The following is a 26,541-nucleotide window of genomic DNA, read 5'->3' as shown; positions in this document are numbered from 1 at the left end:
ATAACCCCATGCAAATGGGGTATCAAATTAATCCCCTGGACCAGGGGAACCAGAAAAATATTTTTATAAATTTTTATGACCCTTGAGTCGTGAACTAGGAGCCCTTGAAGGGTTAAATATCATTCCCTCACAACTAAAGGCAAGTGGGGTATCAAATTAATCCCCTGGACAAGGGGAACCCAAAAAATATTTTTCTGGATTTTTTTGACCCTCAGGTCAAGAGTTAAGGGCCCCCGAAGGGTCAAAATAGTAACCATGGTAACCCCATGCAAGTGGGGTATCAAATTAATCCCCTGGCAAAGGGCAAGCATAAAAATATTTTCCTGAATTTTTTTGACCTATCGGGCAACAGTTAAGGGTCCCTGAAGGGTCAACATAGTAACCATGGTAACTAAGGTGAATGGGGTATCAAATTAATCCCCTGGACCAGGGGAATCAGAAAAATATTTTTTGGTTTTTGTGACGTATAGGTCAAGAGTTAAGGGCCCCTGAAGGGTCAAATAATAACTTATTGTATTTTACTAAACGGGACATTATTTTAAAGTTTTCAGTTTTGCAAGAATGTTAAGTAGAGAGGGGTAGGCATATTTTTGAAAATTTCGTACAAATTTAATGAATAATAATTCTTAACACTATGTAATCGGATTCACTATTTATAATATTTATTATGTATTGAATCCATTGAAGTTAAAATCTAGGTTGATTCTGGTGGGAAGGTTAATCTCCTCCTAGAAGTTGCACATTCTTCTTCAGGCAAGTCTTCTTCTTCCCCAGCCTGTGAGTATTCAATATCATTGTGTATTTGCATTCGGAATCTATCAACTACTTCGTCAACATCGTCAGGGTCCTCATCTTCGTCGTCAGACACATCATCTGCTGCTGTAATCTGTATATTATGTATAAGTTATGTATTTTTTTACTAATAGTTTACTGTCACCAAGAACTCACTCGAATGGGGTTGGCTGAAGCTACACGTGTTTGGAAGTCATCAAGGAAGTCATCAAAATGTCCATCATTTTTCCAATACTCGTCCTCCAATCTATTTACAATAATAATGTAGAAATTGCGAATTATTCCCATAATAGCGAATCTTGGTTTTACGAACCGGTGCACATGTTTGATGTGTTTCTGCCATTGTTCCTTTGTGTATGTTGTCATAATTCTCTCAGCCTCAGCTTGTGCAAACTCAGCGGTCCCCTGTGTGTTTGCAGCCCTAACTGCGTGCTTGATGTCTTTCCACACGTACTCAATTGGGTTCAAGTCGCTAAAAATAGTTATTACATGAATATTCTTATTACCGTTACCTATGATTACCAGTTCTTACCAGTTATATGGGGGTAATCTGGAAAATACGTAAATACAGTGTTTAAATAAATATTACAAATTATTAGTAAATTACCCATGAATAGAAAATAACTTTACCGGACAACAGTGTTTCCATATTTCAATGCCTCCTTATCCACAATGTAATATTCATTTCCGTTTTTAAGGTCTTGAACCATTTTCCATAATTCAGGTCGTCTCATTTGCTTTACAGGTTTTAGTTTCAGCTTTTCAGGGCCCTCTAAATTATCATTCAGCCAGTCGTATAGCTCTTGTTTTCGGGATGTAGATTTTGGGGCTTCCTTGGTGCTGTGATACGGAGCTGACAAATTTAAATAAATGAAATTCAAATTAAAATGGAATTTACAAATACAAATTATTGGATGATATTACCGTTATCAATAACAATTATGCATGGACCATAATTATCTTTTATCTTTTGATTAAGATCCTTCCACCAAGCCATGTAAGCGACACCGTTAACGTTTGCGTGGTAATCCATCTGGACTTTCTTCTTTGATACTGGATATACCTTCATAGCGCCAGGTACGAATCCATCCTCTCCACCTGTGAAGATAATTATTATTTTGAAATAATTTCCTATTTAATGTGGATAGTTGAACTGCACCTGCATGCATCACAATGATACGTGGTCCTCTAGAAATTTTCGGGTTTTGGAAGGAGTATAAAGCCGCTTCATGAAATGACTTTGGTGAATTAATAACCCAGCCTTTTCCAGTTCTAGCATAACTATCGACCCACGTTTCATCTGAATAAATATAATGCATTAATAATTATATTAAATTAAATTAAAACATTTTTGATATTTAATCAGCCAAACCTGTGTAGACAACACATTTTGGGTTCTCGGACTGACGATTTTTAATCATTACGGACAGATATTCATATCGCTTCTGCACGATGTCTGATCTCATGAGGATAACTGCTCGCTTATCAACAGTTTTGAATCTAAATCCTAATTGCTTAATGAGTTTTCTTAACGTCCACTTGGAACATTTGAACGCTGTAAGAGTTTCCCCTCGGGCTATCCGACCATCTTCTTCTTCCTTGACTTCCTCCATCAGTTTTGTGTATACGTTATGCATTGTTGGTGCTTGATTATTAGCATAGAATTGATGAATGATTCGTTTAACGTGCTCAGTTCGGAAGTCGTCAAACTGATCCATCACTGGCGTTGGTCTAATACGTTTCTTACCAGGTGTTTTTATACTATTCGTTTTGTAATTCTCCATTGTCTGATAAACTGTTCTCTCTCCAATTCCTAGAATCTGGCTAGTTTTGGTGACAGAGTTTCCTGTTAGTATTTCACACTGTACCTGGTTACTGTCAAAGAATACTTTGGCGTTGACAATTAACTTTTGAGCTGTCGCCTGTAGTGAAACACCAAGTAGTTGGAATGGGAGTTTAGTATTTGGTTGTTTACAGTCGTTTTTCGCTTTCGGTGTTGCTTTCTCAATTTCAAAGGCTAATTGTTGCATAGGAAAACTCGTAGGACTGCACCTCGAAAGACTAAGGTAAGGTTTGGTTCCATCATTCCGTCTAGGAACATCAGATAAAGGAATTCGCATTTCACCTTCCCCCAATACCTGTTCTTTAGCTCTGAGAAGGGAATAGAAATATCCACACTCAGAATCCGGACAAGGAGGACCAACAATTAGGACATCTTGAATGAACTCGTTTATAAGGTTCATCTTTTCGTCGTTTATGGGGGTTGGGAGATAGCCTACCGTGTCACTGCCGGGTGGAACATTTTGGATTAGTGAAAAAAATTGAACTGCTTGATGAAATTGCCCTTGATTGTGTCCGAAGTGAAGTAAAATTATGCAGTACGTCAATGACTCGGCAGGTAAGATTCCTTCGAGATGGTCACTAGTAATCTGGCTGTCAGAAAACAACATATCTGGTGCAACTTGTTTCGATCCGAGGACAAAGTAGAAATTTTTTATTTTGCGTTGCGTAGTTTGTTTCTCTTGTATGATTGAGAAGATCTTGTTCTGGAAAGATGCGTACATTACTTGGTGGATAGTCATCCCGCCCACAAGGATTATTTCAACGAATCCGTTAAGTGAATTAGTTTTTGGAGGACGAGCGCCTTTTTACGAACATGTTCAATAAACGAAATCTGGTTATCATCATTCTTGGTTGCAAATTCGTTCAAAATCATCCTACATCCCCCTTTGTAAGGGGCCGTTGGGTAAATGTCTGTTCCCACACATGTATCTTCACCTTCTGTACTCTTGGATGCATACTCTGTATTTGAAGTGTCCATTGGTGATTCACCGCCAGGAGCTGACCCTTCCCCTAACTCTTCACGTTGTCCACAGTGCCCACGTTCATCATCTCCATCACCATCCTCCTGTATTGATCAGAACAAAAACGTACATGAGCTTGTTACTACAATAACAATTTCACGATGTCCCCCACAACATCCGCGGTCGCTGCTATTTATAAATATGTTGCAATATTTCTCACAAGTGCGTCTGCATTGGTGTCCATTTCATCCACATTTGAGCATGGCATGACGAGGGAATTCATGTCAGACTGTTTTTGCTAAAAGTGATAAACTTGTATGAAATGCGTCTGTGCTCTCAGACAATAAATCGATGAATCTGAGCTAGCATTAATAGTGCAAAAATATAATCTTACATCGATATGCGGTGGATTTACATTAGTTTCTGGATCCACCGTGTAGCAGCTCCCTAGCCAAATATTTTGCAGAATACTTATCCACTTTGACTCCTGAGCTTGGCCTTCCCAGATGGCACGAGCAGTTGTTAGTGTTCCTGCTGAAGTTTTATCGTACACCGTTTCATGTGCAAAATGCAAAGTTAAACTGGGATAAAATCCTGCTGGGTAGAAATATAAGAAGGATGTATAGGACCCTCCAATTTGACTTTCGAAATATTTTTTGGCACTCATTGCGGCCGCAAAAAGTGGGAACAGATCTTTTCGATGTAATTGCACAGTAGTTAGAAGTGCTTCGTCTGCCTCTGATGGTAGAACCCCTAGCAAATAATCGACGTCATGTTTGCGGCATGCTGCATCTGTGAATAATATCAACACAAAAATTATAAAATTAATTTTCACAAATTTGACTTGGTTAGTGTATGAGCATAAATTGGGCAACAATTACCAACAGCATTTATTGGGCCACCGAGATCATCCTGCTTCTCAATATCGGTGGCAGGCCCGCAATATCTTAATTAATACCAATAATAAAATTATGTTAATAAAGAATCATTTCATAAAGATTCCAATCGCAACTTCAAAAATAAAAAAACTCATCCAAAATAACCAATTACCTATATCCAGGGAGATTGAAAGGTAATCCGCTTGGCGCCTTTTTAACTTTAGCTTTCTCCAAGGAAAGTATAATACCACGTGGGCGTCGGAGAGATCCAGGATGGAAAAATGCATCTTGACGAAGATGAAAGCAAGATGGCAATTTACCTTCGTTGGTAGGAATAAACGTGTGCTTTCTGGCAAAGAAGGCTGAATGCAGGAGACTTGTGTAGTTGAACCTGATGCATGATATTTGGTTGCACAGAATTAGAACTGTGCATGCAGAAGGAAGAGGAGTAGTGCCTTGAATAGCTTTAGTTACTGCTTGCTTGGTGGTACAGTTCTTCGTTTCAGCCGCTATATTACAATAAGTGTCACTAATTTTTTCCTGAGTTAAGTCGGATAGTTTATTGGATGGAAATGTGTGGTTGGCGTTTGAAATTGTGATGTTATTTAGTAGATAACGGCTGGCATCCACGAAACTTTTAAAATAAAAAGTTACATAGCTTTCACTTCCCCATACCCGTATCTTTTTATTTTCATACTCTACTTCTTCAATTTTGATAGTGTCACTGAAGAACATAACAGTTTCATTAATTTCCATACACATCGTTTGATTACATATCAGAAATCCACTGCAAGTGGATGGTAATGTCTCCTTGAACCAGATAACCAATCCACCCAGGTTATCCGTCTCATCACACACAACTTTAACCTGTTTATCTATTTCTATTTTATCGACATTCGCGCAACTTTTACCACAAACACAATGAACTATATATAACACATACAGTGTTCCATAAATTAAGTTATGCAACGTCATCTTCAATTTTAAAAATTAATAATTGAGCGGATACCAGTAAGTACAAACTCCAAAACTTAAATTTCAAAATGTCGACTGGAGAAGCCAGCAAGGATAAGGGGTCTCCCATCACCTCATATATTTATAATGCATCAGTTTTTAGGGGATATTCATCACCCCAACCATTAACCCAATCCTTCCCCAAACAAGATGGTGCATAAAGATATGTATATGAGAAAGGGACCAGTTTATACAAACATAAGTATGCTGCCTGAGACAGGCTATGAAGCCTGGTTACCATGGTTACTATGTTGACCCTTCAGGGACCCTTAACTCTTGACCTATAGGTCAAAAAAATTCAGGAAAATATTTTTATGCTTGCCCTTTGCCAGGGGATTAATTTGATACCCCACTTGCATGGGGTTACCATGGTTACTATTTTGACCCTTCGGGGGCCCTTAACTCTTGACCTGAGGGTCAAAAAAATCCAAAAAAATAATTTTTGGGTTCCCCTTGTCCAGGGGATTAATTTGATACCCCACTTGCCTTTAGTTGTGAGGGAATGATATTTAACCCTTCAAGGGCTCCTAGTTCACGACTCAAGGGTCATAAAAATTTATAAAAATATTTTTCTGGTTCCCCTGGTCCAGGGGATTAATTTGATACCCCATTTGCATGGGGTTATCAGGGAACGCTATTTGACCCTTCAGGGGCCCTTAATTCATGACCCAGGGGTCATAGAACGCTAAAAATAATTTTTCTATACTATTCCCATGCTAGACTTTTATTTTGGACCAGTTTGGAGGAAAAAATTTTTTTGACCGGTGACGTCGTGAAATTAATACTACAAAGCGGTGTAATAAGTCTGCAGGGTTAGAACTTCATACACAGTACATACATGTTTGCATATGTCATTATATTATGTAAGTACTTACCAAGCGAAATTAAGCAATAATTTGCACATGTCGTGTGCATTAAGAATTTGCCGATTTTCTGCAAAGTGGATATGAGAGCAGAAAAAAATGAAGCAGGGTTAAATTTCGAATTTTTTCATTGGTCGGAAAATTTTCAAAAATTTATTGACAATTTCCAAAAAGTTGAGTTTACTATTAGATACGTTAAAGCAACTATCTGGGATCATAAAAATATATATTTAATCGAAATTTGACCAAAACTCGATTTTGGGTGATGATTTTAGTGTGGCAACTTTGGGAATTTGGGCGCCTTTGAGGGGGTGTTGCGGGTGCAAATGAGCTCATGGAGTTTAACCCTGCTTCAGAAGTGGGGTTAAGGTAGGTTAGCTCCAGTCGGAACAAAATTTTGCAATTTTCATAATTTCTGCCATGCTATCGATAAGTGAAAAACTAAGCGAAATTCGCAGCGACGATTTTTTCGTATGTCTGAGGTCCCCCATGTATTTTAATACAAAAATACTTTACAAAATACATTTGAGGAATATGAGACAAACTCATGAGAAAAAAAGAGTTACACTCCTTACATTGAAATGCAGATTAAATATCTGTATATCTACCTAAATTGATACATATAAATATTGCAAACCAGAAACCACGCATAAAACTCATAATCCATATTTACGGTGTGAACTAATCTCATCGATTATTTTCAGTTTCTGGACTGGACTCACGACCATTCCAGGAAAGCATATGAAATATTTTATACTTAAATTTGAGCTTTTCTTGTATTTTTCAAGGTTAAATATATCAGTAGTATTTTGTACTTTGGAATGTATTTAAAATACGTATTTTGTATTTTGCAATGAATTTTAAATATATATTTTAAGTTTCGTCGATTTTGGCAAAAGTATTTTGTGATTTGTGTTTTGATGAGACTCGAGTATTTTGTAATTGTATTCTGAAGATTTGCAATAATGTATTTTCATTTTGTATTTCAAGACCCAGGTATTTTGTCCAACCCTGTAAATTGATCCCTATTTTCTATATTAACTTACGATCGTATATTAACTATACGATTACTAAACGGTGCAAATGACAATACTTTTGAGTGTAGATTATACGGGATTGTACACGTAGATAAGAACAATACATATACTATATCCTTGACCTTGCTTTGGAGCAAGAAACGAATAACAAGAAATGTTTAGTATTGCATTAGAATCTGGAGTGCAAATATCAGATATCCTCCTCGACAGTTTAGAATATTCTGTTGTCAGCATTTCCCAGTCAAATACGCACAGATCTGGAGTGAATAACAAAACGGTCATATTTCACTGTGACGTATGTCACTAACCCCACAAAATCCTTCTTCTTCCACTACCCTAATATAAATTCGCCCTTTCCCCGATCAAGGGACAAACATGTATTGCAATCATTAGTCTGAGTTACAAGTTAAAGGACAATTATTACAATATTGACATAACGGGATATATCGGTATCTGTACGTCTGCATGGAATTTCTGAATGATTCGTTAATGTGGAATTACATGTAATAACTTTGTCCAGTTTTGGCTGGGATGTGATGACTCATAAGTTGCTACCCCACCCAACCTACAATTTCTTTCACATACTTGTGCCACTCCTTATCCAAATGAGTTGTCGTCACTTTCTTAAGCTCTGCACGATTTAAAATTCTGAAAAGTAAATTTTTATTATTAAAATTAGGCAGTATTCATGCAAGGTAAGTATTTATACTTAAATATGCAAGTACATACTTCAAGTTATTTTTCTATTGATTAGCTAAACATTCAAGTAATATTATTATTAACGTTTAAGAAAAATTTACAAGTTACGGAGTTAAGCGTCATTTTTATGTAACTCTAATAATAATTATAATTTACAATCTTTTTTACCAATTACTTAGGTAATTGGTAAATTACTTCGCTTATCTCACATATACTTGTATATCTATCTCACAAGCTGAGCACAATAACAAAAACTTGCGAAAACCATTCTCTGGAAAACCGCAGGATTTTTCTGCGTAAATTTACCCAGCAAATGGGCATGTATTAATTTTAGAAAATTATTTGGAAATCTCATCCTCGTCATTTATAGCGAGAAAAGTTACAGAAATACAAGGAAACAATCTCAAAATACGTTTGTATGTATATGTAAGAAACTAAGAATAGGTGTTTCTATAAGTATATATTTATGTAGCTTTTCCAGATTTGTGAAGTTATATTTTGCGAATTCCCTCACGCCATAAATTCCTTAAGCTTAGGAAGTTTGCTAAATGAGTTGCGATGCTAAACAAGATGTTGTGGTGAGTACACCCATTGTAAATAATAGAGATGTACTCATACAATAGCTATATATGCGTAATATGTAGTTATATCGTTTTAATTTGATGTCTATATCCGTATCGACTTTAATTTAACGACTGATTTAAAATCTTTATTTTTCCAAGGTTGGTTCTTCATCCGTGGAATGGGAATATCTCAAAGATTTGCATGATTTACTTTTAAAAGGTGAGATTTAATCGAGACGAGTTAATTCAAGCAGAGTAATACTTAATTACGAATTTAAAGTACTATTTACATGATCCCTGATGTACATACATTTTCATTCAGAGGGAGTTATTGTCTCCACAGATGCTCAGAAATTTGTTACGCGTTCTGTTACGCTTGTTCATTTTCATGCACAAGCACAAGACATTCATTTCTTTAATAAGCGTATCCATTTTTAATTCTATATATTAAAAGAAATTATGTGGGTTTAACTTCCCACCTGAAAAATTGGGGATTAACAATTTGGTTGAGCTAAGCCGAATCAAACTGTTAATCACTAATTTGAAAAAATACAATTAAATTCTCATTTACTAAATAGGACCGTCAACCGCGTAGATGTGGATTGCAAAGGATCTGCTCAAAATCGGCTGGTAAATGTGTCTTTGGACAATGCTCTACCCATTAAGTTGTACTGTATTCACTATTGACCTCGAGGATCGGAAGTTGAAATGGGCACGAAGGCAAAATATTCGCGTGCAAACTCTCTCACCAGGTTCAAAAAAGGTCTGAAAATATGGCAAGTGAGTTTTAACTTCATTTTAAAGGTTTTCACTATTTAAATTATTACACAGGTTAATGAAGAGGATATCACTGGAATTTGAATTACCATTACCGGTCTTCTCGTTATGTAATCTGTTCACTAGGATAAAGTAGCTTACTGTTGTGGCTTAGCTTGTGAGAAAAAATTCTCAAACTGGCATATTTACATTACATAAATACAAAAGATAATGATGAATATGTACATATGGGTATGTATGTACGTACATATATGCAAAAGTGACTTTTTAGTAACCTCAGTTTTAAAGTACGATTCAGATTTAATTTTTCAAATTTCTATTTGCAATTTATATCCTATGGTAATGGACCTGACCTCAAAAATCGATTTTTAGAAATCCTTCGAGTATGTGTTGCGGCATTGTAATTCCACCCCCACCCAAATCCATCCCCTCTCCATTTGTGTTTTCATCAAGATCGAAGTGCCTATTGGTTTGTTCTCGCTGCACTCTGTTTAGGTATTCTTCCGGGTGGAATCTAGTTCTTGGAGTCTTATACGGGTCACGAACGGGTTTTCCTGGTATTTTTGTTAATTCCTTCAATGCCTGTTTTGTAGGCAGGTGGTCAAGACCGTACATCTCAAGCGTATACTTTCGGGTATACTTACGAGAGGTCACACGCGTATTTCTCCATGGATCTGACGGGCCACCTATTTCATATTTGTCCTCTTCTTGCTGCCTTCTTTTGGACTTTCTCAACTCCTCCTGATAGCAAATGTCGCTTTTATGAGTCTCATCATCTGAAACCAAATGTTGGCTTCAAATTTGACTTCCCCGACCTTTGCTTGGTGAAAAGGCTATCGTCATGTGATTCACACGTTTTGGATACAGTAAAACTGTTAGAGCACACATCATTGTCAAATGGGTTATCTGCAGATGAACTTAACTGAAAGCAGCCTTCTTCTACTGGTCGTAAATGTTGCATCAACGGGTTAAGAGGCCTTTCAACCTCTACTACGGGATTTTTTGTGGAGTTTAAGGCCAATAAGTTAACTTCGTAATTTTTTAGCAGGCATTTTATGCGAAAAGTTACGAATATTATAAAAAGCTAAACTGTATTAAATTATTACTTCAGACATTGTTTTAACATACAACTTTTATTTAGCTAAATAGGGAGTTTATCTTCTCCCTCGTTTACATGCATATTGTTGGTAAATGCCTAAAAAATAAGGTTTTGTGGTGTGTACATGCGTAACATTTGTAGTCGACGGAAAGCTTTTCAACCTAAAATATATATTTCTATGATAAAAAAATCCATGCATAAAATTTAGATACAGGTAAATCTAAATTGTTTACAATCATTACGATTGGGTTTCGGTTACGTTGTTGGTGACGTCGCTCCCGAGTCGGAAGGTTTGGCTGCAAATATGACGATATCGATGTTGTTAATCCGTGGATGAGATTAGTGGTGATGCAACATAAAACTCATGATATGCCCGGCATTTCATGAGTTTAAATTAACCCTCCCAATATTTGTATAAAAATTGTGCAAAATATTTCAAATTAATTTTTACCCATTCTATTCACTCTGTTTTGACGAATTTACCGTTTTTCGTTTATATTTAGATTTTTCTTAATCTCTCGAGTCGGAGGAGAATCCTTCTGGTTATGTATGAGAATTAGCTGGCTAAGAAGCATATGTGTATGTCTAGATATATGTATGGCATAATAATATATCATATAGTACATTGTTGAATTAGATGTCCCTCGTCGCATGATATATTAATTATATAATTCAGTTTGAGAAATGCTGTAATGCTTTCCTTTCTTAACAACTCTGAGGAAATTATCAAGTACAGCACCGTTCTAATTGGGGTTGCATCTGTGTAAGTAAACCAGACATGCTAATCATAATAAAGACATTTTATCCAGTAAATAAAATAATAATTGTATTGGTTAGTTACTTTTTAAATTCTGCAAATTAGTAAGATCTTCGCCATTATCGGAGTTAACGTAAATGTGAGACCGAACCCAAAATCATAAATTTTATTGTCATTTCATTGCTAAGCGCATCAAGGGGTGACACGATCACATGTATGCAGACGACTGGCTTATCCTGAAAAAGTTGAGGGAAATTGTTAAATGGAAATCTAAACGTCACAACGGATTACGTTTAAACTTTTGAGTTATTAACTCTTCTCAGGCATGGCCCATAGAGTTATATTTTGAACGAAATATTTTAAAAGTAAAATATATAGTAAAATATTCGCGCAATAATAGTAGAGTTTCGTGGTTTTAATTTGCTGTAATTTTGCATTGCACACGACTAGTTGAAGAAGACGTAATGGTAAAAGTACGTCAAAAATCAATTAAATATATAAATTTAGAAAAAAACCTCTCGAATTCGAAGAAGCTCGACAACGACATAGAACCAAGCTTGGTAAAATGAGTTGAGGCGCTAAATATTATAATTTGAATAATTTCAAATGTCAGTACGACAATGTTTTCATAACCGAAATATGATTAGGAATACTTTGTCCTGAGCACGCTGAACGTATGTAAATAATTATGGTTAGTGTAATTTACCAGGAGACTCTACCGATAAGCCTAGATATCGTTACCATTTGTAGGTATGTGTAACGTAATATCCATCATACCTTATTTCTCCGAGTTGACCTTCAAAATATGTATGATTTATTTACGAAGTTCGTATTATTCTTGCAAATCGTACAAGGATACGTTGTTATTTTATCCTTAACTTAATTAGTTGAATGAATGAATGAATGAATGAAAGTTTATTTAACTCTTCTTGGCAAGCCCATAGAGTTATATTTTTTAAATTATGTAAATAATGTAATAATTAATAATAAATATAATTAACTAATTAATTAATTATATTGAAATCATTTTTAAATCGTTCCATATTAAATTAAATTCAAAGTTGAGTTATATATTGAATTATTGAGTTGGATTATTGACATTGATAATAGAGAGGTATTACCTAATTACGTAGAATGGTAGTTTTAGGTCCTAAATTAACCTAAGTTAACTTAATTAGTTAACTTGTGTCTTGACTGTGTTGACATAAATTTAATGCTTTCTAATTCAAGAATTTTATTTTGTTCCGCTCGATGTGTACACTCTATATATTTAAGCAATCTTTCATTATGTCATTTGTTCATGTGCTATGAAAAAATAGTCATTGTCAAATAGTCATTGCCAAATAAAACCTGTTATATTCAAAACCAACTTCGACTATATATATCAGTCCAAAGCAAAACAAAATATTCGTACTAATTAATTCTGCTAGTTTATATACTTATATAATTTGTTGTCTCATTATTGTCCATCCTATACTGAATTTGGTCGTTTATTAGCGTCTATAAGTGTGGAGCGTATGTGCATATGTAGTTTGTCTAGAAAGTTGGAAATTATAAACCAAAATCCGAAACGACAAGTAAATATGTATGTTTGTATGGATGTAATAGCATGTAATCACTTTAAACATGTGCATTTTAAAAAAGTATAAAAATGCTAAACTTGTCCAGAGACCACCTACAACCTACATATTTATATAACTTTTAAAAATAATGTTACCCTTTTGAAAAGTAAATGCATTCTCTCAATTCTATACTAAGGATTATTATAGTTTCCTTATTACAGAATCGGGAGTGCATTTATGTTAAAAAAAAGTGCCATGATTTTTAAAAGCACTGACGCCACTGATAAGGCAAAAAATGCTTTGTTGTATTGGTTCCAATTATTTTAATAACATGTCTGTGCTTATTCATGTCATGTCTGAGTTTTTGCTTACCTATATTTGTACATATCTATGTGTCATATTATTTTTGTATACTGTTTTCAAGTTTTTTCATAGTTACATACCTATACATAAATATGTAAATAAATATGTTTCAGAATGTCAAAATTAACCTTTTATCTGTAAAGTCAATCTATTGGACATTTTAAGTCGATGTTGAGTCTATATTCCACTCAATAACGGACCCTTTCACCAGAAACATTTTGTTTTCACTATTTCACCAAGTAAAGCAAAATGCTTTCTAAAAGATATTTTCTCGTCACTGGAATTACCAATCGAGTCGGACTTTTCTTTGGATCGTTTCCATTTAAGTTGAATATTTCCGAGCGATACCTCTACATTCCTGATAAAGTAATACGCCACGGTTTCCGACGATTGGCAATTGCAATTTTCTACACGAGCTATTTAGGAATTCAAGCTTACCTGAAGAAGGTGGAGGGTGGCTTGACTGGATTTAATTTCACCGTGCTCTTCACCTACCTGGGAATCTTACTCTGCATCAGCTCCACCTTCTTCTTGATAGACGCGCAAGGATATTGCGACACGGTCAATTTTTCAAATAACTTTATCTCCAAGAATATGAGCAAGTTCATGAATATGGGAAACAATTATAAAATTTGCAAACTGGGCGTACTCACGTCAACCTTCTGAAATTTGCGAGATTTCACAAAAATTTTGCTTAAAACCCATAGGACCTTTTTCGAAAATTTACCCAGAAATTTGGCACGTTCTTATTTCATAAACTATTTAGCAAACTCATCGTCACCATCATTAGCAAAGGAAGTTACAGAAAACAAGATTAAAACAGGTTTTTAGTAGATTTTCAGTCATATTTTGCGAATCAGTCATATTTTCTCCAGTCATATTTTCAACGACCCAAATTTTTTGATATTCGCAACTTTGCTATATGAGTTGCGATACGAAATGAGACTTTGTCGTGAGTACTCTCATTATTTGTGCCATTTCTAATTTTTTTTACAGGGAAATGGTTTTCAACTTACAACCCTGAAACCAACCTCATCGGCAAATTGTGGGACACCTTCTACACTCTCATGAACCTTGGAGCCCTTGGCTCCCTAGTTACCTCTCTTCTTCATTACGTCCTCTTCCCAGAGTCCCCAATCTACATCACGTCGCACATCGACACGACCCACCTGACTTGGAAAGGTAACCTTCTCCTCTTCCTGACCTCAACGATCTTCTACTTTTTCGCAATCGGCCACGCAATTTGGAACGGATTGATGCACGGCATCTGCATCCTGACCTATGCCTTCTTTGTCACACCCTTCGTGACACAGGAGCTCTGCATAGGTCGCCGCAGTTATCGGAGCAGGCCGGAATTGCGCCAGATCGAAAACTTGCTTCCGGTCTACAAATCGGTGGAGTTGCTTCATTCCATCACGATGAAATCTTATGGGGCAATCATTGTCCCGGCCCAGTCAATATTTGGTAAGGTCATCCTGCTCTGTTTTTTCATGGTGGTGAGGCACGGAGGTGAGCTTATTGAAAGCTCGAACTATTCTCTACTTCTTATCTTGACCTCCTTGGGTTGCTGTATGTTCATCTTTTGGAGTGTGATTCTACGATTTGGTGGCTATTTTTATACCCGGTCAATCCGGACGGTTAGGTCGTGGAAGTTGTTGACCTTGAGTCAGGCAGAGAAGAGGTATTTGGCCAAGGTGGGAAAGTCGTGTAGGCCTTTGAGAATTGGTTACCCAGGGTATTATAAGATTAGCAATTTGTCCATGCTGAAATTCTGGCAGGGCATGGCGAAAGGGGTGTGTAGGGTACTGATAGCGATAGTGTAGACTTGGTAAATTGAAATAAAAGTCAGATTTATACACATACTTGAAACTTTGAGTGTCGATTTCATATGTAAATGTGTCATGTTATGCTCCATTTATGTACTTAAATTGAACCTGAGTTAAGTATATGACCATTCATTAAGTAATTTTGTTGGTATTTTTTATTCAGAAAACACTACGCAAAAATATATTTTTTTTAAACTATCTACATGAACTCATTATTTAATGAAATTCAAATTATTTAACTAAGTAATTCACAGCAATTCATAGAAACAAGACTTTTGAAACATTTGTGCTGTAAAATTCTAGTATGTGGGGAGTGGCATTTGTCCCACCATAGTCCTCACCACTTTTCCTGTCTTTCCCTTTGGAAAATCTAAAAAAAAAATAATAAAAAAATTACAAGATTTGTATTTCGAACAGTACAATTATTTAGGTACGCACCCTCCACAATGTACAATCCTCCCTTGAGCTGCTTGTACGTTGCCAGCTTTCCTGCGTGATACATATATGTAAGAATTAAATGATTCGACAAGCAGATCCGCCGACTATTTCAAAAGTACAAATACTCTATTGGATTATGTTCCCCACATGAAACGAATTAAAACTTAGCATTTTTTCGGGCGCCAAAATTTCCTTTGGGGGGGTTATGAGACCACTCCCTGCAAACATAGAGCCAAAAGAATATTTTTGAGTTTTTCCCATGCATGCTTCCGTGTTAGCTCCCAATCTACTGCTGTGTTAAATTCTGGACAACTGCCGATTTTCGTTCTTTGGCCTCTAGACTTGCAGGGAGTGGTTTCAGACCCCACAAAGTATATATATTCTGAATCCCCTCGCCAATACCTTTCCAACGATACCCCATTTATGGGGTAATGTGACCTTTGACATTGTGACCTTTCGATCCCCGAAAAAGGTCACGCATGTCGATTTCGACTTTCTTTGTAATTTAACCTTTATTCTACTAATAATTTGCAACGTAGTAAAAATTGGTGAAAAGCTAATGTATGAACATTTCGTCATACTTTTTCGTTATAGCGAAAAATTAATTTCTGAGTCAATTTTGCGTCGCTGTGAAAAGCCCCTCAAAGTCGGAATTCCACCTCAGTTCGAAAAACCTATGGGGGTACTGATCCATAGAGTGTAAAAAAATTTTGTTTTTGAAATTTCATCAACCCATTTCATAGATATGCTGTGCCCTATGTGCACCACATTTATCTCCCATTATTCTCATAACCCCCCAAAGGAAATTTTGGCGCCCGAAAAAATTGCTAAGTTTTAATTCGTTTCATGTGGGGAACATAATCCAATAGAGTATTTGTACTTTTGAAATAGTCGGCGGATCTGCTTGTCGAATCATTTAATTCTTACTCATATGTGCAAAAAATTACTTCAAAACAATCCAAAACAATCAATCAAGCATATGCAAATTTCATACCATCCGCAAAGGTTTTAATTTCCGTGGCCAACTGTGCCAAACTTTTTCCATTCTTGTGATTCATCAAAGTCACGAAAGCTCTCGGAACTTCGCCCCCTTCATCGGGGACGGGAAAGACACAAACTTCCTTCACTTCTGGGTGCAGTTGGATAACACCCTCCAATTCAGTGGGCGATATCTGGAAAAGTTGACCCAAATTGGTTGACATTTCTGAAAAATATGCATTGGGGCCCGAGGGAATTTTACGTGATTATGGAAATATTTGAAAATATCCTTCGCCCTGTCGACGATGAAGAGGAATCCGTCATCGTTCAGATATCCGACATCCCCCGTTCTAAACCAGCCGTCGATGAAGGCATTCTTCGTACTCTGCAAGGTTATCGAGAACAGTTATCAGATATGTTTTATGCACTATGTACGTGAATGAAGTGACCTCTGGGTTCTTGTAATATCCTTGGAAAATGTAATCCCCCCGAGCCACGATTTCCCCACGTTGATTGGGTCCCAGCACTTCCATCGTGTCGAGATCCCTGATTTGGAGTTGGCCTCCGGGATACGGCTTACCCACGGTGCCGGCTGGAATGTCTGCGTACATATGCGCGAAAACGTGTGTAAAGTAAAATAAGCTCTGGAACCCACACGCTTGGTAACGAAGTATTACCAGGCAGTGACCACCACCAGTGAATAGTATTTTTTTTTACTAACAACTTGTAGTTTTTTTACGCCACAGTTACTGAGATTTCATAATGACAAATTTACTTCTAATCGGTAAAAAAATCATTAACAAGTGAGTAACCTAAAGTTACATATGTACATGCAGTTACTGCCTGGTAATTTCTTGTTACCGGAGTACTTATCATGTTTAAATTCACTTTTGTACGCCTCATGCGCCCCAGTTTCTCTCATATCCGCCGTTGTCGATACACACGGACCCTCCGTCAGTCCGAACGCCTTAAAAAATTATTTTTGTCATGTCGCGAAAATTTTTTAACTCGAAACTATCACTGTACTTACGATCATGACCAATTTTACATTAGTAATGGCCATGAATGCCTTGTGCATTTCCTCCGTGGTGGGGCTGCCTCCGGTAAAAATGGTTTCAACCGAGGTCACGTCATACCCATCAGCATCAGACGAACCCAGCGAAAGGAGAAAGCTGGGGAAAGCAAACACCACGCCGGGCTAGAAAGAAGAGAATATTTCAGCTAATTATTATTAGGAAGAAGATGAACTAAAAACACACAGGAAAGGACAATAAATGTCTTTTGACCACCCACCAAAATGCGGGGAAAATGGCTAAAAATTGTCCAAAATGGAAAATCTTCGGTTTTTTTATTCACATTTTTGATGAATATTTTTGACCAGTGTCAAAAATAAGGTTTGGTTAGCAAAAGTGTTTATAACACCGGGTGTGCGTGAGGGTGGGTGCTAATTCTAAATAATTTATTGCTTATTTATCCACCTTATATTTGTCCACGGTCTGGATGATGATCTCCTTGCTCATTTTCGCCAGCACGACGCCCAACACTCCCCTCACGAGCATGGCGAAGGGAAGCAGCGCCCCAGAAACGTGCGTCCCCTTCGATGCTATCAGATTAGGCTTGTGCTGCATGAAAGGGAAACCGGCCCATTGACGGATATCGTGAACAAGCCCCTTGTGAGAATGCCACGCTCCTGCAGATCGCCATCATATCGAGATTAAAATTAAATGTAATTTTTACCCTCTGAATAGTCCGATAACAAAATTATTACCCAGCTGTGACGATATGTGACTCTACGTACAATAGCATGCAAACTAAGTAAGTTTGTTGCCACGTTGGTAATAAGTTCAATTTTACAATGCAAAAATACTACCAAAAAATTTACTACCCACTGATACCAAGTTGTTATTATCATTGTGGTTGAGTTATGTACATGTTGAAACGCTTGGGCATGCTTTGTTACTGGATTATTTAGAGTGTATCCATAAATAAATACTAAACTAACCCTTGCTAGGTCCTGTGGTTCCCGACGTCGGTAAAATAATAGCCATGTCGTCTCCGGTCATTTCAAATTTTGGCGCAGATTTTCCATTGTCTTTATAAAACTCAGCAAAATTTTGAAACCCATCCGCCCCCTCGCCACATACCACGATTTCCACGGTCCATCCCACCTTGTCGGCAATACTTTGACATTTTGGGGCATTTTCGGCGTCACAGAAAATCCAGCGGGAGTTCGACTCCTTAATCTTTTCCAGGATGGTTTCTGCTCAGGAGGACAAAATTATGTTGCGGAATTAGTTTTGCTACAAAAATTCGCAATATAAATATCTGTATACCTTCAGACTCGTCGACATAGAGCGAACGAACGACCCCATTTGCACGCCAGACGCCCTAAAAAATTTAATTCGATTAAAATTATACTTATTTAATTAATTAAAAAATAATCACCATCATCATGACGATTTGTGGGAGCTGGTGAGACGTCATGTAAACGACGATGTCTCCCTTGCGAAGGCCACGCTTGTAGAAACAACTCGCGACTCGTAGCGTCTCATTGTCAAAGTTTTTAAAGGTGAGACGCTCCCCGGTCAAACCGTTCTCCTAAAATGTGTAAAGATAACCGAGTTATCATAAATATGCAGACTATTTCCCTTGATTAAAACCATCCGCAACAGGACACGGTAAAAAATTATCGTAAGATTTTCGTTCTTTTGACCATCCACCGACATGTAGCAAAAATCTTAAAGTGTCCAAAACTTAAAAATGGGCAACACAACAGCTCCAGTTTTGGACACTTTCGACCAAAATACTGCAAATTTTACTGTAAACACGTTACAATGTCCCGTACCAGAAATGCCTCCCGGCCCTCCTTCAAAAAGTGCTTTGCCCTCTCCAACAAATACTCGGGCACGGTTTCCTCCCTTATTTTCGGGAGAGGTTTGGTTGATGAGACGGATGTAAAGCCAACAACCATTTTTAGCAATACTTTTTCCCAAAAAATTATAACAAAATACTACTTTGCAGGAATTTGTAGGACGAAATTATAAAGTCGTCGTCACTCAGCAGACTGACCCAAAAATCTTCGTCCTCGTGATTATGAACATTTTTCGCTGTACATCCTCCTCTTATAAATACATACGGATTTTAATTGATAATTAAGAAATATTTATGGATAGTTACTTAATTTGGTTGAGGTCGGTCCAGCCCAGACTGCTATGCAAGAGGGAAATTTCGCTATTTGTTGGATAAAATTAGCAGTGTTCCATTTCTGCCGTTTTATGTAACCCCCATTTTCAGTTTTAAAATATTTTACAGGTGTGTGCGAAAATATTCGCAACTATTTACTTGTGATAGTTCCATTTCCCAGTTTTGCCCACTTGCCAAAAAATACTTTTACACGATATCCTATCCAGCATGGTTTTAACCAAGCGAAACCCTGTCTATTGCATAATTCCACGCCACAAACTGCGAAAATTACAGGTTCGCATGCAAACTTTGCGTGTGAAGACGAGAATCAAGTCATTAATTTCATTCAGCTATAAAAATTTGATAATTATTAAGTGGGGACTAACTAACCATGTGCAATTTCTTCCTAGATCTTCCTCATTATCTTGAGATGATACATTTTTTGGATACACGTGTATCCAAAAAACTCTTGCAAATAAATACATAAATTCGTTAATCATTTAAGTATGTTTGTCATTTCCAGAAAATGAGGAAGATTTAGATATCTACAATATGCCAATTTATTTACGCGTGTGTACCAAACATCCGATTTACCTAAATACGTAAACCAATTCAGCACTTTTCCTCCAGTTTTGAAGACTTTTAATTGGGACTGGATTAAGATGCGATGGATGAATCCTATGCGTGACATACATATTTTCCCAATTGTGGTTGGAAAGCTATCGTGGTTTTTATTTATGCAAAAAATTAATTATTTCCTTCTACAACTTTTCGTGGGCATGCAACTCGATATATAAGACTTCATTCAGTCGCGATTACAACGTTTTAACTTAATGTTCCCATTTTTTGCAATGTCTCCTGTTTTATTAGCCTCGTAATTTTATGATGCCATATATGTATATGAGTAAGGTTGGGGTAAAGAAAGTGAGTCATGAGCTACATTTAATTTCCAAATTTTTTGATGTAAGCGTGCAAGTATGTATATTAGTACCTCTAACATTGCATACAAATAATTTATAGATTTTTAGCATTTATAGACCATACATATTTTTCACAACATATTTTGAAAATTCCAGACATCATTTTAACACAATTGTCTAGTGGAGGCTGACATACATATTAGCGTGCATCTATGTTATGCAGAGATGCATCATGCAGTATCTACCGATGAAGACACTTATATTTTTCTCTAGTCGAACCAAGCAGATGAACCTCTTAAGATTAGTGCAAGAATCTGAAAAAGCATTTGCATAAATTTGGTAAATTAAAAAATATTAGAGGTCAATAAGTTTTCTAATTCAAGTAAAATCCTCAAAAATAAGTCATTAAGGAATCTTTTACAAAATTATTGATTAGATATTCTGCGTGTCTTAACATTCATGAAGTTGATTTATTAAAGATACAAAATGTAAGATTATGTACGAACAAATCAAATCTAATACCCCCCAAAAAAATCAACGTTTTCCTGGAATTGGAATTGGGTTAGTGGTCGGCACGTTTGGAATCGAGGACGCCCCGGGAATCATGTTTTTTCCAGTATTTAGCATATTCGCGCCAGTTTTAATCCCTTGCGTCGGGTCCGTCGGCACTGCGCCAGCACCAGGAATAGAGGACATCCCAGGGATGGAGGACGGTCCAGGGATCGAGGAAGCCCCAGGGATTGAGGAAACCCCAGGAATTGACGAAAGTCCCGGAACGGATTGCTGCATAAAAACAAATATTTAGTTAAAAACGTGACCAAATTAGACATTTTTAGCTATTTTCCCTTACCGGTGCACCTTCTACGAGGACATGGGACAAAATTACAGCAAAGGTGACCAAAATTGCGACGCTGACAATTTGACAAGGCTTCATTTTTGGGCAAAGTTTCTCAAATTTTTTAGATGTCTTTACTTTTAGCGAGACTGCGGACGAGTAGCGTTAGGCGCTTGGTTAGTGAGGGCGTATCAATGGAAATGTAAAAATTTGATACAATTCGAGAGAACAATGTGTCCGGATGTAATAAAAACAAAACGTGTGCCCCACGTCCCGTTTGGGAATTTGTATGACATCACGAAGGGTATAAAGAACAATGAAATATGTAGCTGGAAATATGGTATTGAGTCGTTGCAATCAAAAGTTTTGTACCCTACTGAACTTACTTATGTACGGTGTTCATGAAAAATCGGTACATACTTACATATACTGTTTTTCTTCACGTCCATAAAAACTGCATACGAGTGACGTCGACAAAATCGCGAGTCATAACAAGTAATAATTGTGAACCCATGATTGAATAATGTGCGTGAGTAAGTGCATATGTACAATTTTCGATAGTGATGATGACATTGGAAAATATCTTCACGTATATATGCAGGATATTGGTTTATCTCATAGATATGTACATTTATCCTTTACACTTCCAAAAATAGAAACGTATGAAATATTTTATTTATGTATAAACGTCAATTTATTATTTGGGAGGGAAGAGATTGACGACAAATATTATTTTACATATTTATATTACACCTGAATTTACTCTATTACATAATCAAATAGTATTTTTATTATTAATGATTTGTAACAACTGTTTACTAACCAGTCATGCACATACATATTTGTTGTTGTTGGCTATAAGATGCAATAAATAAATAATTATATATTACCCGCATTTTGATGGAACATAAGGTTAAATTATTATGTGAGTTATACCCAAAAAGGAAAAACAAGAGAAAAATTATGTTGAAAGTTTCCTTTCGGAAATAGTGTACTTATTAAATTCCTTCAAATATGATTAATGCAGTGTGCAAATTCATGCACTCCTTGGTACATAATATTGCGAAATTTCGAAGGCGTATAAAAGTAATTAACACATCTTTGTATCATTAAAAATTACCCTTAAGATCAGCCAGATTAAGTTATTACGCTGAGCTACATCAATCTTCATGCACAAACCCGGGTACATCGCGAGCAGGATTTTCCTTGAAGAAATTGACCGGTTTAAGCCAAAATCCTGCAGTTCTAAAATCATACATTTGCATCCAATTGATTATTTATTTACTTAACTCATTGCGTAATTAAATAAATTGTTCCAACTCACTCTACTGACATCGCAGGAAAATCTTCCACTCGAGGAATGTGCGTAACTCCGAAAACATGCCACAAAACGATGTCAGTACCAACCAAATTTGCATCCGGTGTACTCGCCACCCATTCCGGAAGTCCGCTATTGTTCAAGTACGCACCTCCCGCGTAGAGTTGGTTCTCCTCGTATGGCGTGACCCATACGGTGTAATCGACAAAGGCACACTTGGGATGAAGAGGGCTGTCCGGATTGATCATGAGATGAACGGGGCTACCTGCGACGAGGTGATAGCCCATCGGTGTCCGGGAAAAGGGGTGTTTCTTCTCTATGTCTCCGTAAATGTGCCATGATCTCGCAGTGGCTGCGTTGGAATTTGTTCTCGCTTGTGATGGCGTCTTCAAAATGGTGGGAACCGCTTTGAATCCATTTCCGTAAGGGTTTTGAGACGTCCCGGTCGAACCTAAAACGTGATTAAACTCATTTTCAGTGGCGCGAAATTTGAATTCCCTTACCATCCGGGACCACATCCACCATCGCGACGGTATTTGCATTCCCGTCGATCTCAGCGTCCACCCGAACGATGAATAAATGCTGATGATTCGGCGCCAGGATGCCCGGCGTGGGTGTGAAAACTGTCCCGTGATCGGGTGGAGTCACACTTTCGCCCCAAGACGATAGGAAAATTGGGGCATCAATTCCCTGCAGATTGACCTCCATCCGGACGGACGCATCCTGATGGAAGATCCACCTCCACTCGTAGTCGTAATTTCCCACGCTGGACGTGAAGGTGATGACGAGTCGTTGATTCCGCACGGTATACGATCTCTTATCGCGAGTGTTGTATTTCTTCATCAGAACCCCCGCGTCGTCCTCGTACATACAAATAGCGGAGGGTATAGTGACCGGGAGACCGGCTTTGGTGGAAACGACGACATCAAAAAAATGAACGGATCCGCCTTTACAATCCGGCGTGGGGCGGAGAGTGACCGCTGTTTGGCCGATTCCATACTTTCCGGCGTCATAAATCTACCGAAGAATCAATTTAGAGTTTTTACATGCTAATTTAATGGAATTGCCTACAGTTTGAATGGTTTCTCCTGCTATGTGTCCACTATTACCGCCAAAAATATATAACGAAGTCAAATAGACACAGAACGGGAACGAGGTCATATCAACCCATCAATATTCATATCTATCTAAATAAGTACCATTTTGCGATGATATGGAGGCCGGGGGTCACCATAAGGGACGAATAATTCTGATAAGCTGGCTCTATAAATAAGTGGACGAACGTTACCGTTGTCGTTGTAATTAACATGATACAAAACGAGTCCTTCCCTTGGGTTGAACCTGAGTTAAGTTCAACAAGCGTTAAGTACGTAATAAATATAATTCGGAAATTTGTAGTTCACTTGATTCAATTGGTCACGACAATTTTAAATTGGCGTTAAATGCAAAATAAGTTACTACCTACGTGCTCGTTAATTTGTTACAGTTACAAAGTCATCGGCTTATCGGTCTTCTTACCCAATTCTAAACTTGAACTTTTGCCAGGAAACCTGATACCCGGACACTTTGTAGGAAGGGCCACCTTTCTGCGAACAGGTAATTGGGTGGACGTCCTTTCGAAAGAAACCACTTGGGAGAAGGGCGGGATCATAGTTGTGCGAGGTTCGAGGAACACTGGTCTCGCCGAGGGGGGCCTGGCTGGTTTCGAACCCTAACGTGGTCGGGAGCTCTTCGATGGCGAGCATTTTCTTGGCCAGGATGTCAACAACGGCGACGAATCCGACTTGGTGAGCTGAATAGATTTATGCATGACACAGTTGAGATAACGGTTAAATTTTTTGTGACAATTAATATCATTATGAATACCGAAAAAATTGTCATATTGGAAGTTTTGAAAAGTCATGAACACTTGGGCAATCCTCTTTCCTACGTATTCCGGACGGTCACCGGCATATCCAAAGTCCCTGCATTATCACGAAATTGGTTGCATTATTTAATTCGCGGCTACGAGTTACATACATAATGTGAATAATGCGAGTGGTGAAAATTATGCTGTTCAACCTGGATTTCTTAGTGACCCACACAAGTTGGGAAAATTATTCTCAATAAATAACATTTTGTAATGACGTTTCGAATTTTAGAAAATATGTATTGTCGCAAAAATTTAGCTGTTTAGTCTGACTGTGCTTTATACGAATATATGTACATAGATTTATATGTACGTAGTATGCACTTAAAATATATTTATTACTATAATTGTACAAATTCGCACTTGTCAAAATTTTGAGCATTTACCAAAGAAATTGACCTACAGCTAATTGTGAGCCCTTTAAATGTGTGTTAGGAGTATTCTGTATGGTAAAAAATCTGGTTTGAACATAACTTGCATTCAATACTCACCCGCCCAATGGGACCACCATCGACAAATTGGTCAAACCCATCGCTTCCAATCTCCTCCGCACTTCCGGATCGGATAAAACGACCTCATTAATATCTTCTTTATCACCAATGGTGAACATCTGTTGAGTTCCGGGATCCAGCTGAACCACACTTGTCACCTTTTTCCCAAGTAAGTTCACTACCACCTCGTACCCCGCTTGGGTCATGGGGTCCATTATGGTGGCAAACGCCTCCCTGGTTACAAACGGGGGAAGAGTATCATTTAAGAAGTATGGAAGTAGTTCCGACTTCCGGGGTTCCTTTAACGTCACAGTGGAGAAGATGGGGATCAGATTGGGGGAAAAGTTGGCTGTAATTATTTGAGATGCCAGTCTGATTTCGGTAGATGTTAGTGGGTCCAGCGGGTGTGGTTTGGGGGTTGGTTTAGAAATATCTGCTACATAAGTAGTGAAATTCATTTAAATATTTAATGTGACCTGACCAACAAAAAAATTACTCTAAATAATGCAATGTAAAAAATTCAGCAATAAAGAATCGTGGATACCCAGCTTATTTATGATTATATACAAGTGAATATGAATTTATGTAAAAAAAATGTACCGATTAGAATTTTGTCACCATATTATTTAGAGTGGGATGAGCCACTTTATGTAAATCATAATCAGTAGCTTCTTACGTGGTATGTGGAACCAATTTACACCAAAAATTTTGTGTTGTTCGACGAAAGAAGGGTCACTTTCTGTCGTCGTCGTAGATTCATGGATTTGCAACATGGTAATTAATATAGTGAAAAACGTAGGAATCAATGCGTACTTTAACTTAACCATATTTATTTAGTAACCGTATGTATGTATGACAAATTTAATTGAGATGGTCCCAGTTGAACTTCCAAAGTACGACTTAAATTGTCAACTTGATTTTTCTGACAATTTTCAAAATCTAATTATTTCTGGATTAATCGATTCCTTGTTGCATCTTACTGTTATCATTATTTATTCCAAAAACAACGGTAGAGTTAACGGCATCAATTCATACAGAATATGGATTTAAGTCCTAAATAAACAATTTACTATGTACATACATACGTACGTAAAATGAAGATTACTACAAAGGTCAGCATTATAAATTTGTGTGGCAAACTGCATATGTATATTGATGCACTCTAATAAATCCTGTAACAGGGTTTGTCACCGCGTGGTAGTACGACTGTCACCATTCGATAGCCTTCTAGGACCAGTAAACTGTAACAATTTACATGCAGTCACATTTCAGTGATGTGATTGATAACGCAGCATTTCTTCGAGTGTCTAACTCCTTAATCGGTGTGAACTTTAATTAAATAAGTATGTAAATAATTGATAATGAACTACAAAGTATGGACTTTTGAACGATGGTACCATTTCATTCTGATCGGTTTGACCATCTTGAATAAATA

The 26,541-nt window shown here is 37.2% G+C and overlaps 5 protein-coding genes and 1 long non-coding RNA gene across 7 annotated transcripts; 1 reads left to right on the top strand and 5 right to left on the bottom strand.

Moving 5' to 3' along the window:
* Positions 1–644: 644 nt before the first annotated feature.
* On the bottom strand, positions 645–3,391 carry LOC118439149. 2 transcript variants are annotated; one of them, XM_035860226.1, is made up of 8 exons: positions 2,165–3,391; positions 1,952–2,092; positions 1,717–1,890; positions 1,423–1,645; positions 1,325–1,342; positions 1,106–1,264; positions 949–1,039; positions 645–886 (listed from the first exon to the last, which is right to left on the bottom strand). In XM_035860226.1, exons 1-8 carry the CDS (start codon positions 3,372–3,374, stop codon positions 695–697), a joined length of 2,208 nt encoding a protein of 735 aa, XP_035716119.1. In that variant the 5' UTR covers positions 3,375–3,391; the 3' UTR covers positions 645–694. The 2 variants fall into 2 exon arrangements, with proteins under 2 accessions (XP_035716119.1, XP_035716110.1); XM_035860217.1 differs by having other exon boundaries at positions 949–1,264.
* Positions 3,375–5,812, bottom strand: LOC118439153. The gene is made up of 5 exons (XM_035860235.1): positions 4,647–5,812; positions 4,478–4,542; positions 3,991–4,388; positions 3,817–3,894; positions 3,375–3,700 (listed from the first exon to the last, which is right to left on the bottom strand). The coding sequence occupies exons 1-5, from the start codon at positions 5,447–5,449 to the stop codon at positions 3,389–3,391; spliced, it is 1,656 nt and encodes a 551-aa protein (XP_035716128.1). The 5' UTR covers positions 5,450–5,812; the 3' UTR covers positions 3,375–3,388.
* A 1,892-nt stretch (positions 5,813–7,704) lies between these two features.
* Positions 7,705–12,652, top strand: LOC118433947. The gene is made up of 4 exons (XR_004833691.1): positions 7,705–8,083; positions 8,810–8,870; positions 9,229–9,413; positions 9,482–12,652. It is a non-coding gene; the product is annotated as an uncharacterized LOC118433947 (long non-coding RNA).
* Positions 12,653–15,218: 2,566 nt separating this feature from the next.
* LOC110842164 (4-coumarate--CoA ligase 1) lies at positions 15,219–19,532 on the bottom strand. The gene is made up of 12 exons (XM_022087875.2): positions 19,296–19,532; positions 18,896–19,048; positions 18,784–18,838; positions 18,453–18,710; positions 17,929–18,140; positions 17,481–17,648; positions 17,339–17,417; positions 16,900–17,051; positions 16,713–16,835; positions 16,467–16,644; positions 15,473–15,523; positions 15,219–15,404 (listed from the first exon to the last, which is right to left on the bottom strand). Exons 1-12 carry the CDS (start codon positions 19,419–19,421, stop codon positions 15,334–15,336), a joined length of 1,626 nt encoding a protein of 541 aa, XP_021943567.2. The 5' UTR covers positions 19,422–19,532; the 3' UTR covers positions 15,219–15,333.
* Positions 19,533–21,003: 1,471 nt separating this feature from the next.
* On the bottom strand, positions 21,004–21,730 carry LOC110850609 (protein diaphanous homolog 1). Its single transcript, XM_022098094.2, has 2 exons — positions 21,404–21,730; positions 21,004–21,336 (listed from the first exon to the last, which is right to left on the bottom strand). The coding sequence occupies exons 1-2, from the start codon at positions 21,485–21,487 to the stop codon at positions 21,088–21,090; spliced, it is 333 nt and encodes a 110-aa protein (XP_021953786.1). The 5' UTR covers positions 21,488–21,730; the 3' UTR covers positions 21,004–21,087.
* Positions 21,731–22,226: 496 nt separating this feature from the next.
* On the bottom strand, positions 22,227–26,053 carry LOC110842078 (copper amine oxidase 1). The gene is made up of 8 exons (XM_022087791.2): positions 25,783–26,053; positions 25,107–25,542; positions 24,573–24,670; positions 24,225–24,498; positions 23,906–24,047; positions 23,210–23,723; positions 22,713–23,157; positions 22,227–22,633 (listed from the first exon to the last, which is right to left on the bottom strand). The coding sequence occupies exons 1-8, from the start codon at positions 25,931–25,933 to the stop codon at positions 22,549–22,551; spliced, it is 2,145 nt and encodes a 714-aa protein (XP_021943483.2). The 5' UTR covers positions 25,934–26,053; the 3' UTR covers positions 22,227–22,548.
* Between the last annotated feature and the right edge of the window lie 488 nt (positions 26,054–26,541).

The sequence above is a fragment of the Folsomia candida genome, unplaced genomic scaffold, assembly GCF_002217175.1.
Source record: "Folsomia candida strain VU population unplaced genomic scaffold, ASM221717v1 Fcan01_Sc001, whole genome shotgun sequence".
Lineage (NCBI taxonomy): Eukaryota > Metazoa > Arthropoda > Collembola > Entomobryomorpha > Isotomidae > Folsomia > Folsomia candida.
Note: the sequence above shows the minus strand (reverse complement) of the source record. Positions and strands in the feature narration are given on the sequence as shown.

Coding starts and splice junctions, on each gene's coding strand:
- LOC110850609 (XM_022098094.2), bottom strand. CDS start 21,487: ATGAAGCCTTGTCAAATTGTCAGCGTCGCAATTTTGGTCACCTTTGCT. Junction 21,337..21,403: donor TCCTCGTAGAAGGTGCACCG/GTAAGGGAAAAT, acceptor GTTTTTATGCAG/CAATCCGTTCCGGGACTTTC.
- LOC110842164 (XM_022087875.2), bottom strand. CDS start 19,421: ATGGTTGTTGGCTTTACATCCGTCTCATCAACCAAACCTCTCCCGAAA. Junction 18,839..18,895: donor CACAAATCGTCATGATGATG/GTGATTATTTTT, acceptor TAAATTTTTTAG/GGCGTCTGGCGTGCAAATGG. Junction 15,524..16,466: donor AATTAAAACCTTTGCGGATG/GTATGAAATTTG, acceptor TGTATCACGCAG/GAAAGCTGGCAACGTACAAG.
- LOC118439149 (XM_035860217.1), bottom strand. CDS start 3,374: ATGACTATCCACCAAGTAATGTACGCATCTTTCCAGAACAAGATCTTC. Junction 2,093..2,164: donor AAAATGTGTTGTCTACACAG/GTTTGGCTGATT, acceptor ATATTTATTCAG/ATGAAACGTGGGTCGATAGT. Junction 887..948: donor CTTCAGCCAACCCCATTCGA/GTGAGTTCTTGG, acceptor CATAATATACAG/ATTACAGCAGCAGATGATGT.
- LOC110842078 (XM_022087791.2), bottom strand. CDS start 25,933: ATGGTTAAGTTAAAGTACGCATTGATTCCTACGTTTTTCACTATATTA. Junction 24,671..25,106: donor ATGGTGGTCCCATTGGGCGG/GTGAGTATTGAA, acceptor GTGATAATGCAG/GGACTTTGGATATGCCGGTG. Junction 23,724..23,905: donor CTCCATATCATCGCAAAATG/GTACTTATTTAG, acceptor ATTCTTCGGTAG/ATTTATGACGCCGGAAAGTA.
- LOC118439153 (XM_035860235.1), bottom strand. CDS start 5,449: ATGACGTTGCATAACTTAATTTATGGAACACTGTATGTGTTATATATA. Junction 3,895..3,990: donor TAAATCCACCGCATATCGAT/GTAAGATTATAT, acceptor TATCACTTTTAG/CAAAAACAGTCTGACATGAA. Junction 3,701..3,816: donor ACACCAATGCAGACGCACTT/GTGAGAAATATT, acceptor TGATCAATACAG/GAGGATGGTGATGGAGATGA.